Here is an 18,756-nt window from a genome sequence, read left to right on the forward strand (position 1 = left end):
CATTTCCTATTTGGTCCAGCTATATAACCTCCATAGATGAGTAAGCCATAGTCTATAACTAGGGACCAGAGTTTTTCCTGATCAGGTCACATGATTATGGAAAACGCCGGGTCCTAGAACAAGTAATAGCAATGTCAGGAAATCAGGATATAGAGAATATAAAGAGTATATAATTACTTACTTTCTAATTCTATACAATTATATTTATTTGATAAGAGCCTCCAATAATAAGAGAGAAGATGCTGCAGGCCTGATGACACAGATGACCATTCATCACAAGGCTATTGGATGCAAATGCATTCTCCTGACGAGAAACACTGACATTTATTTCAAGGATATTTTAATGGACTTGCATAGATGAAACTCACTATCATGAGTGATGAATGGTTTAAAGAGATAAATGAAAAAGGCCTTTAATTTATTGAGGCTGAGGTGAAGATAGATGGTGGTTGCTTTGTGTTCTCAGTGTGTGTGTGTGTGTGTTTGCTTGCTTGCGTGGGTGTGTGTGTGCGTGTGTGTGCGTGCGTATGTGTCTGTGCGTGCCTGCGTGTATGTGTTTAGATGCTTGTGAGCATGTGTGTGTGCGCATCATAGATTCTATATCTATTATTTTTCTATGGTCACACCCGAATGAATTTGGATCAGATGTAGTTTGATTTCACACATGACTGGCATCATGTGGAACAGGTGCTAAGCTGATCCAGGATCAGAATCTGTCTGTGATCGTGTGCAAAAACCCATAAACTACTACATGTGCTAGTCTGCATGTGTACGTGGGTATGTTCCAGGCTTCTATATAATCCATACATCCGTGTGTTGTGTTCTCCAGGTGGCTGTGACAGGGGGACCCCCGGGGCAGGACCCATGAGGAGTCATAGAAGATGCTCGCAGCCTGGGCGCCTCTGCTCCTCTTAGCCATGTGGGTGAGATGTACCTCCGCTGGGCCGCTCTCCTTCAGAATAGGTGAGTAGTCTGACCTTTGACCCTGCATGGCTGGAGGGCACAACTCACCTCTCCCCCACCTCCTCACTCCCTATTCAAAAGACGCCATCACAAGAGCTCCTCTACGTGTAATTCAAGGCCTGGTTGAGAGTGTTGACTTGCTCTGACAACTGATTGCTTCTTCAGTGCATCTCAGTAGCACTTTGACGAGAGGTCGGTATCACTCCAATTGTACTGTAACAAGAAGAGTCTTTTCTGAATGTTATATGTATGCCTGTCTGTTATTTATAATGCAGCAGAAAGGTACAGAGAGTACTTTCTTGTGTGCAACCGAGTACCTTAACCAAACGGGTAGAAAATCACATTTTCTGCTACCATTTTCCGAGCCGAGTGTCAAAATGAGTCATGATATTATACTTTGCTGTAATTGAGTGTTAGCTGGGAAAACCAGTTACCAGAGTGCTTTGCGTTCCTATTTGGACACATTTTAGTGTATGGTGTTTACAGGCCCGTACTTGTTTTCACACGGAGATGAAAGAGAGGAGAGGGGGATGAGAAGGAGGACGGGGGTCCTACTCTCTTTACGTTAATTAGCCGATCCGTAGCCGGCAATCTGCCAGCCATAGAGCTGGGTCTGGGGCAGCAGTGACCAGGACATCTCTCTCTCTCACAGCAGCAGAGGCCACCTCATATTGGGCTGATTCCTCTCAGCAATCACTCTGACAGCAGGAGGAGGACAGACAGACCGACAGTGCTGCTGTTGGTAGAGTCCAAGTAGAGAGTTTCAAGAGATGGGGCTCTGTAGTTTGGCTCTGCCGACCGTGTTTATGAGAAAGATTGTATTATTGAAATGGCAGGGTACGGTTCAGGCTAACAGTAGCATAACAGCGGTGTATATTGATTTCTACAGTAGCATATCTTTAGAAACAACATGTATATTGGGTAGCAAGCTGTGCAGGGATCAGAGAAAGGTCTGGCACTGTGAATGTGCCTCACCGATCAATTATTAAAGCGCCCAATATGCTCGCAGCCAAACTTCTCTGTTTGCTTTAGCCATCTCCATGTGATCTTGACAAGGAACAACAAACACACAGCTCCCCAGCTAGCACATTTGGTTCTTTGGAAGTTGTGGGAACGTACGTTTTTGATTTCCCATTGGTTCTGGGAACGAAGCCATAAGTTTCCTGACCAGTAAGACGGAACGTTTTTTAAGCATTCTGAGAAGGGAAATTATAGGTTATTTGGAGGCTTTCTTAAAACTTTCACTGAATCTTTTAATACCTCTGCTAGCTTAGTTTGGGTTAACTGTTTTGAACTCCAAGCACAGATTGAACACATAGAAATTCATTTGCTTAGGCATTAATCATGCAAACACATTTGTTTTTTATTGTGGCACGGCATTAGTGATATTCAAACCTATGATTAGAGCTGTTAAGGTGACCGTATTACCGCCACACCGGCGGTCACGAGTCATGATGGCTGTCAAATTCCATGTGACTGTTTAGTCAGGGTAATTAGGCTTCTCCAAGCTCTGATGTTGCTGATGGTCATTAGTAGCCTACCAAACTTGTTAACTGCCTGGTACTCAGCACTCTATTTTCCCTCAAATCACTCTGACATCAATGCAAATGTCAAATCAAACACTTCATGAAAGCCCATGAGTTCATGTTGCGCAACATTTCTATAGACTATGCAATTGCGTGAGAAAACAAAGTGATGGCCTCTATTAAAAAGAGGAGGATGCCATCAGCTTTCTATAGGCTAGGCCTACTATATTTATTTCTCAACCTTCTTAATATTAAGCATATTGTGTCTCTTTACAACAGGAGTATAGCCTACCTGGCTGGCATGAAAATGAACCACGAGAAAAGCGTCCTCCATTCGCTATTTAAGACATAGATGATGTATTGTTTTCCCGCTGTCCCTGTTTCGAGACAAGTGCATTATAATGGTCCATTCTAAATCAAATCAAATTTCGCAAATTTCAAATCATAGTCGCACACCTCATGTAGCCTAGCCCATACGCCTATATGTTTTGATAAAGTTTGTATCACAACTAAAGTGGCCAAATAACTTCTTAAAATGAAGCACATTAATCCGCTTTACAACGGGTGTAGAGCCTAACTGGCATACATACGCAGCGCGTGAGTTTCAAGTTTGGGGAAGATCATTTTCACCATAAAAATGCACCTTTATAATAAAAGCATTACATGCATAATCACATTTGTGGTCACTTTTGTACTATGGGGGATAGTAGATTGACATAGGCTAGTGCTTTTGCTGTTCATTAGGCCTACTCATCTTGTTGGCTGACGAAAAGTAAATGTGGACAGTTCTTCAAATATCTTCAATATGCGCCTCGAATTGAATCGGACCAATCGCACGCAGTTGAATCGGATAAGGATGCACGCAGTTGCGTCCCCGATGTGTCTTTCTTTACTTGTAGCCTTTGAGAAAGACCCGATCACGCAGCGGGGAGAAGGGAATTATAATTATTATATTCAGCCCACTGGCCACAAAAGGCATGGATTTTTTTAGGAGGATTTTGGCCACACAAAGGGGATGCAGCCGGGAAATTTGAGGCATTATCAAGTGCTTGTCAAATTGTGAATGAGAGACTGATGAAGTGTGTACAGCCTGCGCAAAAACTAAGCTCATGCCTTTCATGCAACTTTTTTCAAATCATCATTAGAGTCGCATCATGCAGACTTAGAATGTATTAAAAATCAAAACATATAGCCCAACATTTGTATCACAACTAAAGTTACATAAATAACTCTAAATTAAGCATATAGGAGTACCTGTTTCTTTGCTAACCGCTCAACACAGAATAGCCGCAAATCGTTTGGAGAAAATATCCTTTATATTTTATTCAGATATGTTGTATTGTATTCTTCATACTATAAAAATATAAAATAATGCTATGGAATGCTAAACAAATCTCGTCTGCTAAATAAACTAGTGTAGCCCACAGCCATATTGCAGATCAGGGCCTAACATAAGGACAACGCAGAGTATGCTATTCTGTTCTTCTGAAATAGACTAAATTTTCTTCATATCATGTTTCTTTAGACCTGTCTAAAATAAACAATGGATTTATTGTGATGGTATAGGCTATATTACATGGATTTAGACTTTTTTAAATGTATATGCTCCAAAGGACTGCATCAGTGGCTTGTAGGCTATGCGTGGAAGACATGAGATACTAAATCTGTTTATGTTCATTAACAGTGAATATCGCAAAATGTACTTGCTAACAATCTGTTGTCGTATTTGCTGTTGGCGGAAATAGGGTATGCTGACATTTTACTTTTCACTGTGAAAGAGGCTTTATCTATGTTGGTTGGTGATACAGATATGGTACGGATTCGCACAAGTCCTTGCACTTTGAAAGCAATGATGTCAAGGTGAGTGAAATAAGTAAACAGCAGATATATGTTTGGTGTTGTCGTTGTTTGATGCTGTAAAACTTGGGGAATAGCTAACTGATTAGCAAGTTCTGTCATGTCATGATAACTTGGTTGGTACAGGCGAGCACATCAGCGGTGGCGCTCAAATGATTGCTCTCTGTCTCATGGAAATAAACTCAGCAAAAAAAGAAACGTCCTCTCACTGTCAACTGCATTTATTTTCAGGAAACTTAACATGTGTAAATATTTGTATGAACAGAACAAGATTCAACAACTGAGACATAAACTGAACAAGTTCCACAGACATGTGACTAACATAAATCGAATAATGTGTCCCTGAACAAAGGGGGGGGGGGGGGTCAAAATCAAAAGTAACAGTCAGTATCTGGTGTGGCCACCAGCTGCATTAAGTACTGCAGTTCATCTCCTCCTCATGGACTGCACCAGATTTGCCAGTTCTTGCTTTGAGATGTTACCCCACTCTTCCACCAAGGCACCTGCAAGTTCCCAGACATTTCTGGGGGGAATGGCCCTAGCCCTCACCCTCCGATCCAACAGGTCCCAGACGTGCTCAATGGGATTGAGATCTGGGCTCTTCGCTGGCCATGGCAGAACACTGACGTTCCTGTCTTGCAGGAAATCACGCACAGAACGAGCAGTATGGCTGGTGGCATTGTCATGCTGGAGGGTCATGTCAGGATGAGCCTGCAGAAAGGGTACCACATGAGGGAGGAGAATGTCTTCCCTGTAACGCACAGCGTTGAGATTGCCTGCAATGACAACAAGCTCAGTCCGATGATGCTGTGATACACCGCCCCAGACCATGACGGACCCTCCACCTCCAAATCGATCCCGCTCCAGAGTACAGGCCTCGGTGTAACGCTCATTCCTTCAGCGATAAATGCGAATCCGACCATCACCTCTGGTGAGACAAAACCGCGACTCGTCAGTGAAGAGCACTTTTTGCCAGTCCTATCTGGTCCAGCGACGGTGGGTTTGTGCCCATAGGCGACGTTGTTGCCGGTGATGTCTGGTGAAGACCTGCCTTACAACAGGCCTACAAGCCCTCAGTCCAGCCTCTCTCAGCCTATTGCGGACAGTCTGAGCACTGATGGAGGGATTGTGCATTCCTGTTGTAACTCGGGCAGTTGTTGTTGCCATCCTGTACCTGTCCCGCAGGTGTGATGATCGGATATACCCATCCTGTGCAGGTGTTGTTACACGTGGTCTGCCACTGCGAGGACGATCAGCTGTCCGTCCTGTCTCCCTGTAGCGCTGTCTTAGGCGTCTCACAGAATGGACATTGCAATTTATTGCCCTGGCCACATCTGCAGTCCTCATGCCTCCTTGCAGCATGCCTAAGGCACGTTCACGCAGATGAGCAGGAACCCTGGGCATCTTTCTTTTGGTGTTTTTCAGAGTCAGTAGAAAGGTCTCTTTAGTGTCCTAAGTTTTCATAACTGGGACCTTAATTGCCTACCGTCTGTAAGCTGTTAGTGTCTTAACGACCGTTCCACAGGTGCATGTTCATTAATTGTTTATGGTTCATTGGGAAACATTGGGAAACAGTGTTTAAACCCTTTACAATGAAGATCTGTGAAGTTATTTGGATTTTTTTACGAATTATCTTTGAAAGACAGGGTCCTGAAAAGGGGACGTTTCTTTTTTTGCTGAGTTTAGTTGCAGTGTTTAGTTGTATATAGTCAGCTAACTAGTTGGTTGTTGTGTCTTGTTTCTACCGATGTAATTCATATGGAAACGGCCCAAGCTGCTTGTTATAGCTAGCTTGCTAACTAGTTAGTCTGTCAGGCAAGTAAAGTTGTGTGTAGTGCTAAATTTGGCCTGTGCTCACGAAGCGTCAACCTCAGCTGTCACTTTCACTAACTAGCCATACAGACAACCAGCTAACTAGCCACCGAAATGGAGGCTAGAGTAAATTGTGTTTATCTGTTGGGCTTAGGTTATGGTTTGTCATGTTTGCTAGGTGAAGATATTAATGGACTATACATTGCCACGTTTTCCAATTATTTGACAGCTTAGCTGTCATGTTACGGTAGTAGATGCCCACGCAGTGGAGCTCATATGATGAGTTGGATATTTGTTTAAATAGCCAACTAACAATTTGCTTGTTTTGTCCAGTTTCTACCGATGCAATTCATTTGGAAACTGTCCCAGCTTCGTAACTCATCAGCTAACATTGGCGAACTCTGTAGTTAGTCTGTCAGGCAAGAAAGCAAGAGTTGATTGGAAGAGAGCGAGAGTGTGTGTGTGGAATGGGAGGCGTGTCACACAATTTATTATGGAACGCCTTATTAGGAAGAGAGTATGTGTATGGTTGAGAAAAAGAAAGAGAGGAAGGAAGAGTCATGTTCCTGACTACTATTGTATCCCATTTGTTGCAGGGAGGAATAGGAGTTAGAGATGATTGGAGGGATAGACATGTGGAGGGAGAGAGGAAGAGGAGGGAGAGTAGAGGGAGAGAGAAAGGAGGGAGAGATGAAGCGGAGAGTGAAGAGGAGGGAGAAAAGAGTGGAGGGAGAGGAACATAAGGAAGGGAGAGGGAGAGGAGGAGCATGAAGCAGAGGGAGAGGATGAAACAGAGGGAGAGAAGGAAGCAGAGGGAGAGGAGGAGGAAGAGGGAGAGGAGGAGGAAGAGGGAGGGGACGAAGGAGAGCACACCCGAGAGGGGAGCCTACATTTCCATGGCGTGTGTCTGCCCTAAGTCCCACCATTCACCCTTGTACCACACAGCCTGGGCCTAAAGTGGCAGGGGTTTTGGAGTTGTTTTTAAAAGTGGTAGGAACTTCTATCTGTTCTAGAGCTTGTAATAGATTACAACAACAAAAAATAGGCGGGGTTGACCATCTTGACCAGAAAATTGTGGAAGTATGTGTTTTGGAGGATGCTCAATATTGCCATCATAAATGCATACATTGTGTGGGGGACCCTACAAAGGCCCCTTCCCAGAAACTGCAGGCGCTGTTCCCTGAAGGCATTCAAAATGCAGCTTGTGCATTCACTTTGTGATATGGCTACAGTGGCAGGAAGAAGGGAGCCAAGACTGTGGCACCAGGACGTGTGGACCAAGTTGTAACTCATTTGAAAGCAGGTGAAGTTTGAAGGGCACAAAAGAGGGTGTGGTGTGCATCCAGAGTGGACGCAGGGCAAAGAGTAGGAGATGTGTAGAAACCTCCTTTGGGTGCTCTACGTGTTCTGTGCCACTTTGCAGGATGGGGCCATGCTTCCAGAAGTTCCATGACATGTTGTAGGCTAAATGCAAACACTAAAGTGACAGTGTGAAATATGAATTTGTCCTACAAATCTTTTATTGTCTCTGAACAGTTGTTGTGTTTTGTATCTTCTTTCCTTATCTGTCTCTATCTAATACTTGTTGCATTGACTGAATTGTTGTCAAAGTAGGCTACTATTTCTACATTTTGTGTCAGACCTGAGTATATAGTATGCTTATTGGTCATAGTATGGATATAGTAAGTATGGCAAAAGTTCCCGGATGTCGTACTACATTTACATTTTAGCAGACGCTCTTATCCAGAGCGACTTACAGGAGCAATTAGGGTTAAGTGCCTTGCTTAAGGGCACATCGACAGATTTTTCACCTAGTCGGCTCGGGGATTAGAACCAGCAACCTTTCGGTTACTGGCACAACGCTCTTACCCACTAAGCTACCTGCCTCCCGTACTACATTCACCAAAATACAAAGTATACAAGCAGTGGAAACTATTTCCGTGCTTTTAGGGCCCATAATGCAATTCTTCAGAAAATGAGCGTGGCTTCACAACATTTTCAGATTTCAAGAAAAGGGCGGAAAATATGCAGCCGAAGTCCGACGAGAGCAGTTACAAATTCATTGCTTTAACTAATTATGACAAATGTTAAGAAAATGTTGAGCAATGTAATAAAGTAATTACTTTTCGAATAAGCTACGTTACGTTGGCTGACAATCTGTTAGCTACGCTAGCCTTACGAACCACATAGCATATCATTACAGCAGTTGCTTGTATGTACTGGTATGTTAGCTAGCTACCTAACATTAGTTTGCTACTAATACATCGAACTTGCCAGTATATTAACTATATCTATCTAACTAACTATCCAATGTTTAGTAACTTGATTATTCACGTCATTCTTAGCTTAGCTAAGTGGTATAGTCATTGTGCGTTCTCAATGGACATTGTTAATGAAGTCGTAAGATGTCTAGCTAGTAATTCGTTAGCTATGCTCACAAGCTAGCATCAACTTCTGGTAGACAGGCGAAGCGCTAGTACACTCAACTGAAAGGATACCGTTTTTTTACAGTATACTAAAATAAAATCATAGTATGTAGTATATACTCATTAAGTATGTAGTATACATTATGTTAGTATGGGTATTCGAACACAGCTCTGGTCTGTACTTAATTTTATTGAGAGAGGTTGCCTACATTTTGAAAAGTCTCTGAATAGTAGTTTGCATTTTTACATTGTTACAGAAGTAAGAATCGTCAATCCAATAACCTACTTTGTGTGGGTTTTTAAATACTTTCTGAATATTGTCCTCTGTTCATATTTTTGATCTTTGTATTTATTTATATGTATATAATATTTGTAAGTATAATATATTATACTTGGTACATTTTAAGTGAGTAAGTTAGTCAAATGTACTACAATTGAAATACTCTAGGGTTTTTTGTTGTGTTGAGTGTTAATAGTTTTTTGATAGTGAGTGTCTACACAATGGAAGACTAAATGAGTGTTATTCCTATTGACATGAATGTGGTGTCATATTAAAGAAGAGGTTGTGCTCTTTAAAACTAAGTTAACTTGTAATTGTCATGTGTTCTTTGTTTTTGAGTCATGTGTTCTTTTGTTTGTTTGAAATGTGTGAGAAAATTAGCTTTTCCTTGAAAATTCACAGTTATCGGCATTCTAGAATTCTATTGGGAACTAAAGGGTTAAATAACATTCTTAGAACTTTCTTTGAACTTTACTAATGTTTACTTGTGGTTTTCATGGAAAGTTTTCTTAATGTTCTGAGAATATGACTTTAAATAGAACCATGAGGAAACCTGCAGAAAACATTATGCTGAAGTACTGAAATTCCCACAGAAGAACGTTGTTTCTTAACATTCTGAGAACATAACTTTAAATAGAACAATGAGGAAACCTGTAGGAAACATTATCCTGAAGTAATGAAATTACCACCTAAGAAACAAATGGTTCTTAGAATGTTATGTGCTAGCTGGGTATCCTGCACCATTCCCAGAACGTTGTGGGAAGGTTATATGCAAATTAACCATATGACAACCACGTTCTCACCAAGCTCCAAGAAACATACAGTGCCTTGCAAAAGTATTCATCCCCCTTGGCGTTTTTCATATTTTGTTGCGTTACAATCTGTAATTTAAATTGATTTCTATTTGGATTTCATGTAATGGACATACACAAAATAGTCCAAATTGGTGAAGTGAAATGAAAAAAATAACTTGTTAAAAATAAATCCTAAAAATAAATAATGGAAAAGTGGTGCGTGCATATGTATTCACCCCCTTTGCTACGAAGCCCCTAAATAAGATCTGGTGCAACCAATTACCTTCAGAAGTCACATAATTAGTTAAATAAAGTCCACCTGTGTGCAATCTAAGTGTCACATGATCTGGCACATGATCTCAGTATATATACACCTGTTCTGAAAGGCCCCAGAGTCTGCAACATCACTAAGCAAGGGGCACCACCAAGCAAGCGGCACCATGAAGACCAAGGAGCTCTCCAAACAGGTCTGGGACAAAGTTGTGGAGAAGTACAGATCAGAGTTGGGTTATAAAACAATATCCGAAACTTTGAACATCCCATGGAGCACCATTAAATCCATTATTATAAAATGGAAAGAATATGGCACCACAACAAACCTGCCAAGAGAGGGCCGCCCACCAAAACTCACGGACCAGACAAGGAGGGCATTAATCAGAGAGGCAACAAAGTGACCAAAGATAACCCTGAAGGAGCTGCAAAGCTCCACAGCGGTGATTGGAGTATCTGTCCATAGGACCACTTTAAGCCGTACACACCACAGAGCTGGGCTTTACGGAAGAGTGGCCAGAAAAAAGCCATTGCTTAAAGAAAAAAATAAGCAAACGCGTTTGATCTTCGCCAAAAGGCATGTGGGAGACTCCCCAAACATATGGAAGAAGGTACTCTGGTCAGATGAGACTAAAATTGAGCTTTTTGGCCATCAAGGAAAACGCTATGTCTGGCGCATCACCCCGAGAACGCCATCCCCACAGTGAAGCATGGTGGTGGCAGCATCATGCTGTGGGGATGTTTTTCATCGGCAGGGACTGGGAAACTGTTCAGAATTGAAGGAATGATGGATGGCGCTAAATACAGGGAAATTCTTGAGGGAAACCTGTTTCAGTCTTCCAGAGATTTGAGACTGGGACGGAGGTTCACCTTTCAGCAGGACAATGACCCCAATCATACTGCTAAAGCAACACTCGAGTGGTTTAAGGGGAAACATTTAAATGTCTTGGAATGGCCTAGTCAAAGCCCAGACCTCAATCCAATTGAGAATCTGTGGTATGACTTAAAGATTGCTGTACACCAGCGGAACCCATCCAACTTGAAGGAGCTGGAGCAGTTTTGCCTTGAAGAATGGGCAAAAATCCCAGTGGCTAGATGTGCCAAGCTTATAGAGACATACCCCAAGAGACTTGCAGCTGTAATTGTTGCAAAAGGTGGCTCTAGAAAGTATTGACTTTGGGGGGGTGAATAGTTATGCACGCTCAAGTTTTCTGTTTTTCTGTCTTATTTCTTGTTTGTTTCACAATAAAAAATATTTTGCATCTTCAAAGTGGTAGGCATCTTGTGTAAATCAAATGATACAAACCCCCCCAAAAATCAATTTTAATTCCAGGTTGCAAGGCAACAAAATAGGAAAAATGCCAAGGGGGGTGAATACTTTTGCAAGCCACTGTATGGTTCTTAGAACGTTATGTGCTAGCTGGGTCCCAACTCCAGAATTCTGTTGGATAATTTGTGAATGCTGTGTTATACCTCCTCGTCCTCCTCCTCTGTTTTCTCCTACCCTCCCACCTTCCCTCCCTCCACCACCTCACATCTCTCTACAAAGGCACCTCCAAAGCGGGGCTAATGTTTATTCCCATCTTGTTTTAGTTGATAGTTAATTAGGCGGTCAGGCCTGTGTTTTCCCCCCTCTCTGATTTCAAGCGGCGGGAGCTAGATGCCGTTGAAGCCTATCAGTGGCACGCCACGGCACCGGCATTAGCGTTGGGGCTGTTATTTGACTCCTGCACGTCTTTTCCTGCCGCCGCGCTCCAGCAGGTAATATTTAACACCGCTAGCCCCCTCGAGTCCTGCCTGGCTGCCAGAATGTCACTGTCTGGCCTTCATACGGAATTAATACATTATAACAGGCCTAAATAGCATTGCTACGCTAGCATCACACCCAACTGCCAGCCAGTAGTTTGTTAGGATGAAATGAGGAGACAAAGATGTTGTCTTTAGTTGAGTCCTAATTCTCCACCCTTGCACACTCCTCGTCATGGACTTCAGTCAAAAGCATGAGATTGGTGTAAGCATTGGCTGGAGTGAGTTTCCACCATTGTTAAATTGTACACTTTGGTGGAGAATCGGGATGCAGAACATGCTTGGCAGATTGATGATAGATTTGCAGAATACAGTATGGTCAGATGATATGATTGAGAATGGTGTGGTAACAGAACTAAATACACATGCCTGATTTTACAGTTTAGCAGACACTCTTATCCAGAGCGACTTACAATTTGGTTTAAGTGCCTTGCTTAAGGGCACATCAACAGATGTTTCACATAGTCGGCTTGGGTAACCTTTCGGTTACTGGCCCAACGCTCCTAACCACTAAGCTACCTGCCGCCCCAACAACAATGAGACAGCCTACTGGTAGGAGGTCAGAGACCTGGCAGTGTGGTGCCAGGACAACAACCTCTCCCTCAACGTGAGCAAGGGTAGGGTAGGCAACAACACATCTGCCACGCTGATCCTCAACACGGGGGCCCCTCAGGGGTGCATGCTTAGTCCCCTCCTTTACTCCCTGTTCACCCATGACTGCGTGGCCAAGCACGACTCCAACACCATCATTAAGTTTGCCGACGACACAACGGTGGTAGGCCTGATCACCGACAACGATGAGACAGCCTATAGGGAGGAGGTCAGAGACCTGAAAGTGTGGTGCCAGGACAACAACCTCTCCCTCAACGTGATCAAGACAAAGGAGATGATTGTGGACTACAGGGAAAAAAAGAGGACTGAGCACGCCCCCATTCTCATTGACGGGGCTGTAGTGGAACAGGTTGAGAACTTCAAGTTCCTTGGTGTCCACATCACCAACAAACTATCATGGTCCAAACATACCAAGACAGTTGTGAAGAGGGCACGACAACGCCTATTCCCCATCAGGAGACTAAAAAGGTTTGGCATGGGTCCTCAGATCCTCAAAAAGTTCTACATCTACACCATCGAGAGCATCCTGACTGGTTACATCACCGCCTGGTATGGCAACTGCTCGGCATCCGACCAGAAGGCGCTACAGAGGATAGTGCGTACATCACTGGGGCCAAGCTTCCTGACATCCAGGACCTCTATACCAGGCGGTGTCAGAGGAAGGCCCTAAAAATTGTCAGACTCCAGCCACCCTAGTCATAGACTGTTCTCTCTGCTACCACATGGCAAGTGGTACCGGAGCGCCATGTCTAGGTCCAAAAGGCTCCTTAACATCTTCTACCCCAAGCCATAAGACTGCTAAACAGTTAATCAAATGGTTACCCGGACTATTTGTATTGACCCCCTTTTTTACGCTGCTGCTACTCGCTGTTTATTATCTATGCATAGTCACTTTACCCCTACCTACATGTACATATTACCTCAATTACCTCGACTAACCTGTTTTTTATATTTATAGAATATTTAAAACATACAATATACTTGCAGTGAAGCCGCTCAACAACTACATCACATTAGTCATCTAATAGACCATCCAGAGCGATACACAGAAGCAATCAGGGTCAACGCCCTGCTCAAGGGCACGTCGACAGATCTCCCACAAGGTCAAAAACGGGGACCCGAACCAGCGATCCATGATCCCCCCTACAGTTCCCCAAGAGCTGCCCCTCAACCATCCGACATTGTTGGTTAAGGGCTTGTAAGTAATCATTTTACGGTCTACACCTCTTGTATTCGGTGCATGTGACAAATTACGTTTTATTTGATTTTGAAAAAGCGAGTGCAGCACCACTTCAGTGTTTCTTTTCACATGTAATATCTGATCCATTTATCATTCTCACAGTTAAGAACAAAATGTATTTGTTACCTCATACCTCCCCTAATGTTCACTTACAGCAATATTCTTCAGCAACACAATGAGTAAACACTACACAAAATGTTTATGTATTAATATCATTTTTATGATTATTTCCGCTCTACTGATGGAGGCCAAACTAGAAATATATGCATCAAGTTACCACAAACGCGCACACACAAACACACATGCACCTGTTGACACCAACCAGCGCACACACACATATGAGGGCACGCAAACACACACACACACACACACACACACACCTCCCTGCAGTGTTTATTAGAGATCTCTCCCCTGGTAAAGGCCCTGAATGAGTGACAGACTCAGTGCAGCATGAATGACAGATGACCCTCTTCCTGCTAATTCTCTGCGTAAAAGAGGCATACAGGCAGCGACTCACTCATCAGTGCCTCATATCAATTTGCCCGCGCTGCACACTGCAGCGGCGTCACACCACATGTAGCCGGTCCGTGGGGAACTAGCTAGTTCTAACCGGTATAAAGACGAACGCTGGAGGTGGCACACCACCATATGGCTCCCTGCTTTAATATGAACAAATGTGATGGCTGCCAAGCAGATGCATGTGTTTTATATCATGGCAGGCATTAGCCTACATGATCTCATTTCAAAACACGCACAGGTAGCGGTTGTGACGGGGGGGGGGGGATTTGTGCCCGTTCGAGCAGTTGGGATGTACTGTAATCAGCTTGCAGGGAGGACTGCCAGGTAGACTCACCCAGAGAGGAGGAGGAGAGAAGAAACGTGGGAGGAGGGAGGAGAGGAATACTGTAGTAGTAACTCCAGCCCTTGGCCATGAGAACGAAGACAACAGTTTATTGCTTTGATATATCATGTTGGTGCTGATGTTGCACTGCTGGCGATACTCCTCAGGGTTCTGATCTGGTTAAAAATGAATGATCTTGGTTATTAGGCCTTGTATCACCACAGGTGGGTATCGATATATTGATTCACAGATGGAAATTATACATATGTATCATTTTAACATCCCTGTATCGATACATATCGTGTATCATTCAATAAATTGTATCCTCACTCATCAATAAATCATAATGCACTATGTATGATTCATGACAAAGATCAAAGTAAATGGTGGTAGGAAGGTTTTGGTCTGGGGCCAACATTTGAGCATCACTAATCTACAATACAATGTTTTAACTCCTAGTGGATCAAAGGGCCTTAGCCGTGCTTCTCCCTAGAAACCGAGCCTGGTCCCAGATCTGTCTGGGCTGTCTGCAATGACCATGGGAGTTGGCAAGACGGCACAAAAATATCTGAAACTAGGCTAAGCGAAATCTTATTCTTAAAACCTTTTCATGACATCATTCCATGTGGTTGTTGTTGCCTTTATATCCCGTGTTTACACCCCTATTGGTTATTTTTTCATAGGGTCCTGTTCAGTAATAACCTATATTAGATGTTTAATAGGACAAGGTCAATCAGTCCAACCACAGAATCCCACATTAACTTCATTTTAGGCCTCAATCTGAATTGTTTTTAGATTATTTAAATCAATTGTCCATGGCTTTGGTTACAGTAAGCGTTTGGGTGCCGACCAAAAACACTGTCCAAATTTTTTCGTGCTTTAGTTATTTAGTCATAAAATCGATGACAACCATAGTAGCGCTATTTGGAGTATTTAAGCTTCACATTTGTAACTATAAGAAGCTGATGAATGGCAGAACTGTGACATATCCTTGAACATGAAAATAAAAGCCTCATTGTCTGAATGGGTAGAAAGTAATCTGGATAAAAGTAATCTGGATAAAAGTAATCTGGATAAAAAAGAATACATTTTCTCTCATGAAATATGGCTTTTAACAAACCAGTTAGGCTTGTTCACGTGTAATCGTCAGGGCGTGCTGGATATGTTTCACAGTATATCCATGAGCCATATAATTGAGCCATGCGAAAACCTGACAGAGGACCTGCTCTCTCGAAATATAGAAATAGAAAAGAGGTGAAGCTCTGGTGATAAGTGGAACAGAGGGAAATGACAGCCATTCACAAATAAGCCAAGCGGACCATTTGTCATTAACACGTTCCGTTATGGATGTGTCTAAACGAACGATACATTTCACCCTGTTCCCCTCGCACACACTTGACAGCTATTCACATTGCTCTGCCCCTCTGAATTTTATTTCTCCAAGGAAACATCAATGCAGAGTGACCTAGCTGTCTCCTATATCTGTCACATCTTTTTTTTTGCGGCACAGGTCCCCCGCATATGAATGTCTTGGTGGCGTGTTGGAGACATCCATTCCCATGTTGTTAAGGGGAGCAAGGTTGGACATAGATAGTGTCACACTATACACCTCAAGTATAGTATAGCGGCAGGTAGCTTAGTGGTTAAGAGCGTTGTGCCAGTAACCGAAAGGTTGCTGGTTCTAATCCCTGAGCCGACTAGATGAAAAATCTGTCGATGTGCCCTTGAGCAAGGCACATAACCCTAATTGCTCATGTAAGTCGCTCTGGATAAGAGCGTCTGCTAAATGACTTTTAAATTATTTATTTTTTAAAGGATCCGGCGGTCACGTTCACTCCCCAAGATTAGTAATAGTTGTCATGGAAAATGAGAGGTCAGGGGTGGACTGGAACAAAAATTCAGCCCTACAGTAGCATTTTAGCCACACCAGCCCACATCATCATATGCATACGCTGGCCGCGACCGGGAGACCCATGGGGCGGCGCACAATTGGCCCAGCGTCGTCCAGGGTAGGGGAGGGAATGGCCGGCAGGGATGTTGCTCAGTTGGTAGAGCATGGCGTTTCCAACGCCAGGGTTGTGGGTTCGATTCCCACGGGGGGCCACAATGAAAAAAATAGAAATATATATAATAATGTATGCACTCACTAACTGTAAGTCGCTCTGGATAAGAGTGTCTGCTACATGACCAAAATGTAAAATGTACTACCATACCCCATTCAATGGCACTTAAATATTTTGTCTTTCCCATTCACCCTCTGAATGGCACACATACACAATACATATCTAAATTGTCTAAAGGTTTAAAAATCCTTCTTTAACCTGTCTCCTCCCCTTCATCTACACTGATTGAAATGGATTTATCAGGTGACATTAATGAGGGATCATAGCTTTCACCTGGATTCACCTGGTCAGTCTATGTCATGGAAAGAGGACCTGTTAATGTTTTATATACTCAGTGTATATCCTTAAACATGTTGTGTGCTTATTCTTTTACCAGGTACTGTTGGAATGTCTACCAATGTCATGCCCATCTTTTTGTGAGAAATTACACTGGTCATTTCGATATTTATAATTAAGCAATAAGGCATGAGAACCCGGGGATTATCGTGTGATAACTCCCAACTAAGAGCTGATATTAGGCACGAGGCGAAGCCGATAATCCCCGGATTCGAGGGCCTTGCTTTTATAAAACGGTTACCAACATTTTAAAAAAGGATTAACGACATGTTTTCATTAACTTTATTTTAATGAGTAAATTTGTTTTATTTCATTCTTCCACCAGACGATATAGTCCGGGCAAAAGCCAGTTGTTAGTTGTGAGGTTCTGAAGTTGCTAACCAAACAGGCTGGTCGTTAATTCGTTTTGGGATGTTTTGATCCAGTCGGTCATTCTATTCATTCCATGTTGCTATGCCGAACAAATCATTGGCATGTAACTAGATGGCTAGCTATCAGAGGTTCAATGATGAAGAGACAAGAACTTCAATAAATAATGTATAAATAGGCAAAAAACTGCTGATGGTCAAGTCGATAATACTGTTATGGAGGATAGCTAGGTGAATGTTACTTATCCTTTGCTAGCTAGCTACCTAGCCAGTTAAAGGCAAGTTAACACACAATCACATAAAGCAGCTGAAATGACAGCAAACTATGTGCATTTTTGTTTGTTTTACCTTTGTTTCTATTTCTATTTCTTTGGAAAATATCCATTATAATGATCCTGATAAATGAATTTGCCTGGCTCAGAGAATCTGTCAGTCTCGTCATGTTCATATGCATGGTGGAGATGGAAAAATATAAACCTGCAACATGTTGCACAGGTCAGATAGGCACACAGCAAGGCTTATATTAACCCCCGCTGTACCAAATGCTAGGCTAGTAGCATGGGGAAATATTGTCTTTGGCTTTTTGACAGTGGAGGCTGGGCTGTAGGACAGTGGATGCGCATTGATAAATCTAATGGAACTGTTAACAGGCATTACCCGTGTAATGCAGGGATTGTGGTGCTATAACTCCCTAGGATCCAAACAACCTATTTTATAAAGTATAAATAGCACTCACTTTAGATTAGGGACTGCAAACTAATGAGTAAATTGTTATTTTGTGGTCCTCTGTAGCTCAGCTGGTAGAGCACGGCGCTTGTAACGCCAAGGTAGTGGGTTCGATCCCCGGGACCACCCATACACAAAAATGTATGCACGCATGACTGTAAGTCGCTTTGGATAAAAGCGTCTGCTAAATGGCATATTATATTATATTATTTATGTGGGAGTAATGATTAATAAATGGTTTATTACATATCCTTAAACTGAAGTGTTACCCAGCCTAGTTGTGAATGAATAAACACAATTTTGACAAAGAAAATCACTGAATAAATGAATTATAGATCATAATTGGCTTATAATAATACCTTATAACAACCTAACTACATATTTCTAATTAGTGCCTGTCAGGTGTCCCCCCCTGCCCACTTAGCTAAGTGTTTAAATATTAGGCTACATATAATTAAATGGAAGAAAACAAAGAGAGACTGCCAGTTCCTTAATGTTTTGGCTGTATAATACAGCCAATGGCTATATTAAGGAACTGACAGTCTCTCTCCCTCTCTCTCTGTTTTCTTCTATTGAACTCAATATAAAACCTTCTGTGTTTGTCATAGAATGATGCCGGGACTAGTTTATGTGGGTACAGATAGATTTCCAGAGTTGTACTTCGTTTGACAGTGATGCATATCTTTCGGCCAAGAAGTGACGGGCCTTGCAGCAAATGAAATAGACGGGACTTTCCAGCCTCCAGTGACGTAGGCTATGTAATACAACAAAAGTCA

General features: G+C 42.6%; 1 protein-coding gene across 1 annotated transcript in view; it reads left to right on the top strand.

Moving 5' to 3' along the window:
- Nucleotides 1–881: 881 nt before the first annotated feature.
- LOC311105862 (glutamate receptor ionotropic, kainate 4-like) overlaps nucleotides 882–18,756 on the top strand; it is a gene marked incomplete at both ends in the record, with an annotated part of 245,044 nt that continues 227,169 nt past the window's right edge. Inside the window, one exon of the mRNA XM_084148080.1 lies at nucleotides 882–963. Coding sequence (XP_084004206.1) covers nucleotides 882–963 — 82 coding nt within the window. The remainder of the gene's footprint in view (nucleotides 964–18,756) is intronic.

The sequence above is a fragment of the Coregonus lavaretus genome (genome assembly GCF_964263955.1).
Source record: "Coregonus lavaretus genome assembly, chromosome: 30".
In the NCBI taxonomy this organism is placed as follows: Eukaryota; Metazoa; Chordata; class Actinopteri; order Salmoniformes; family Salmonidae; genus Coregonus; species Coregonus lavaretus.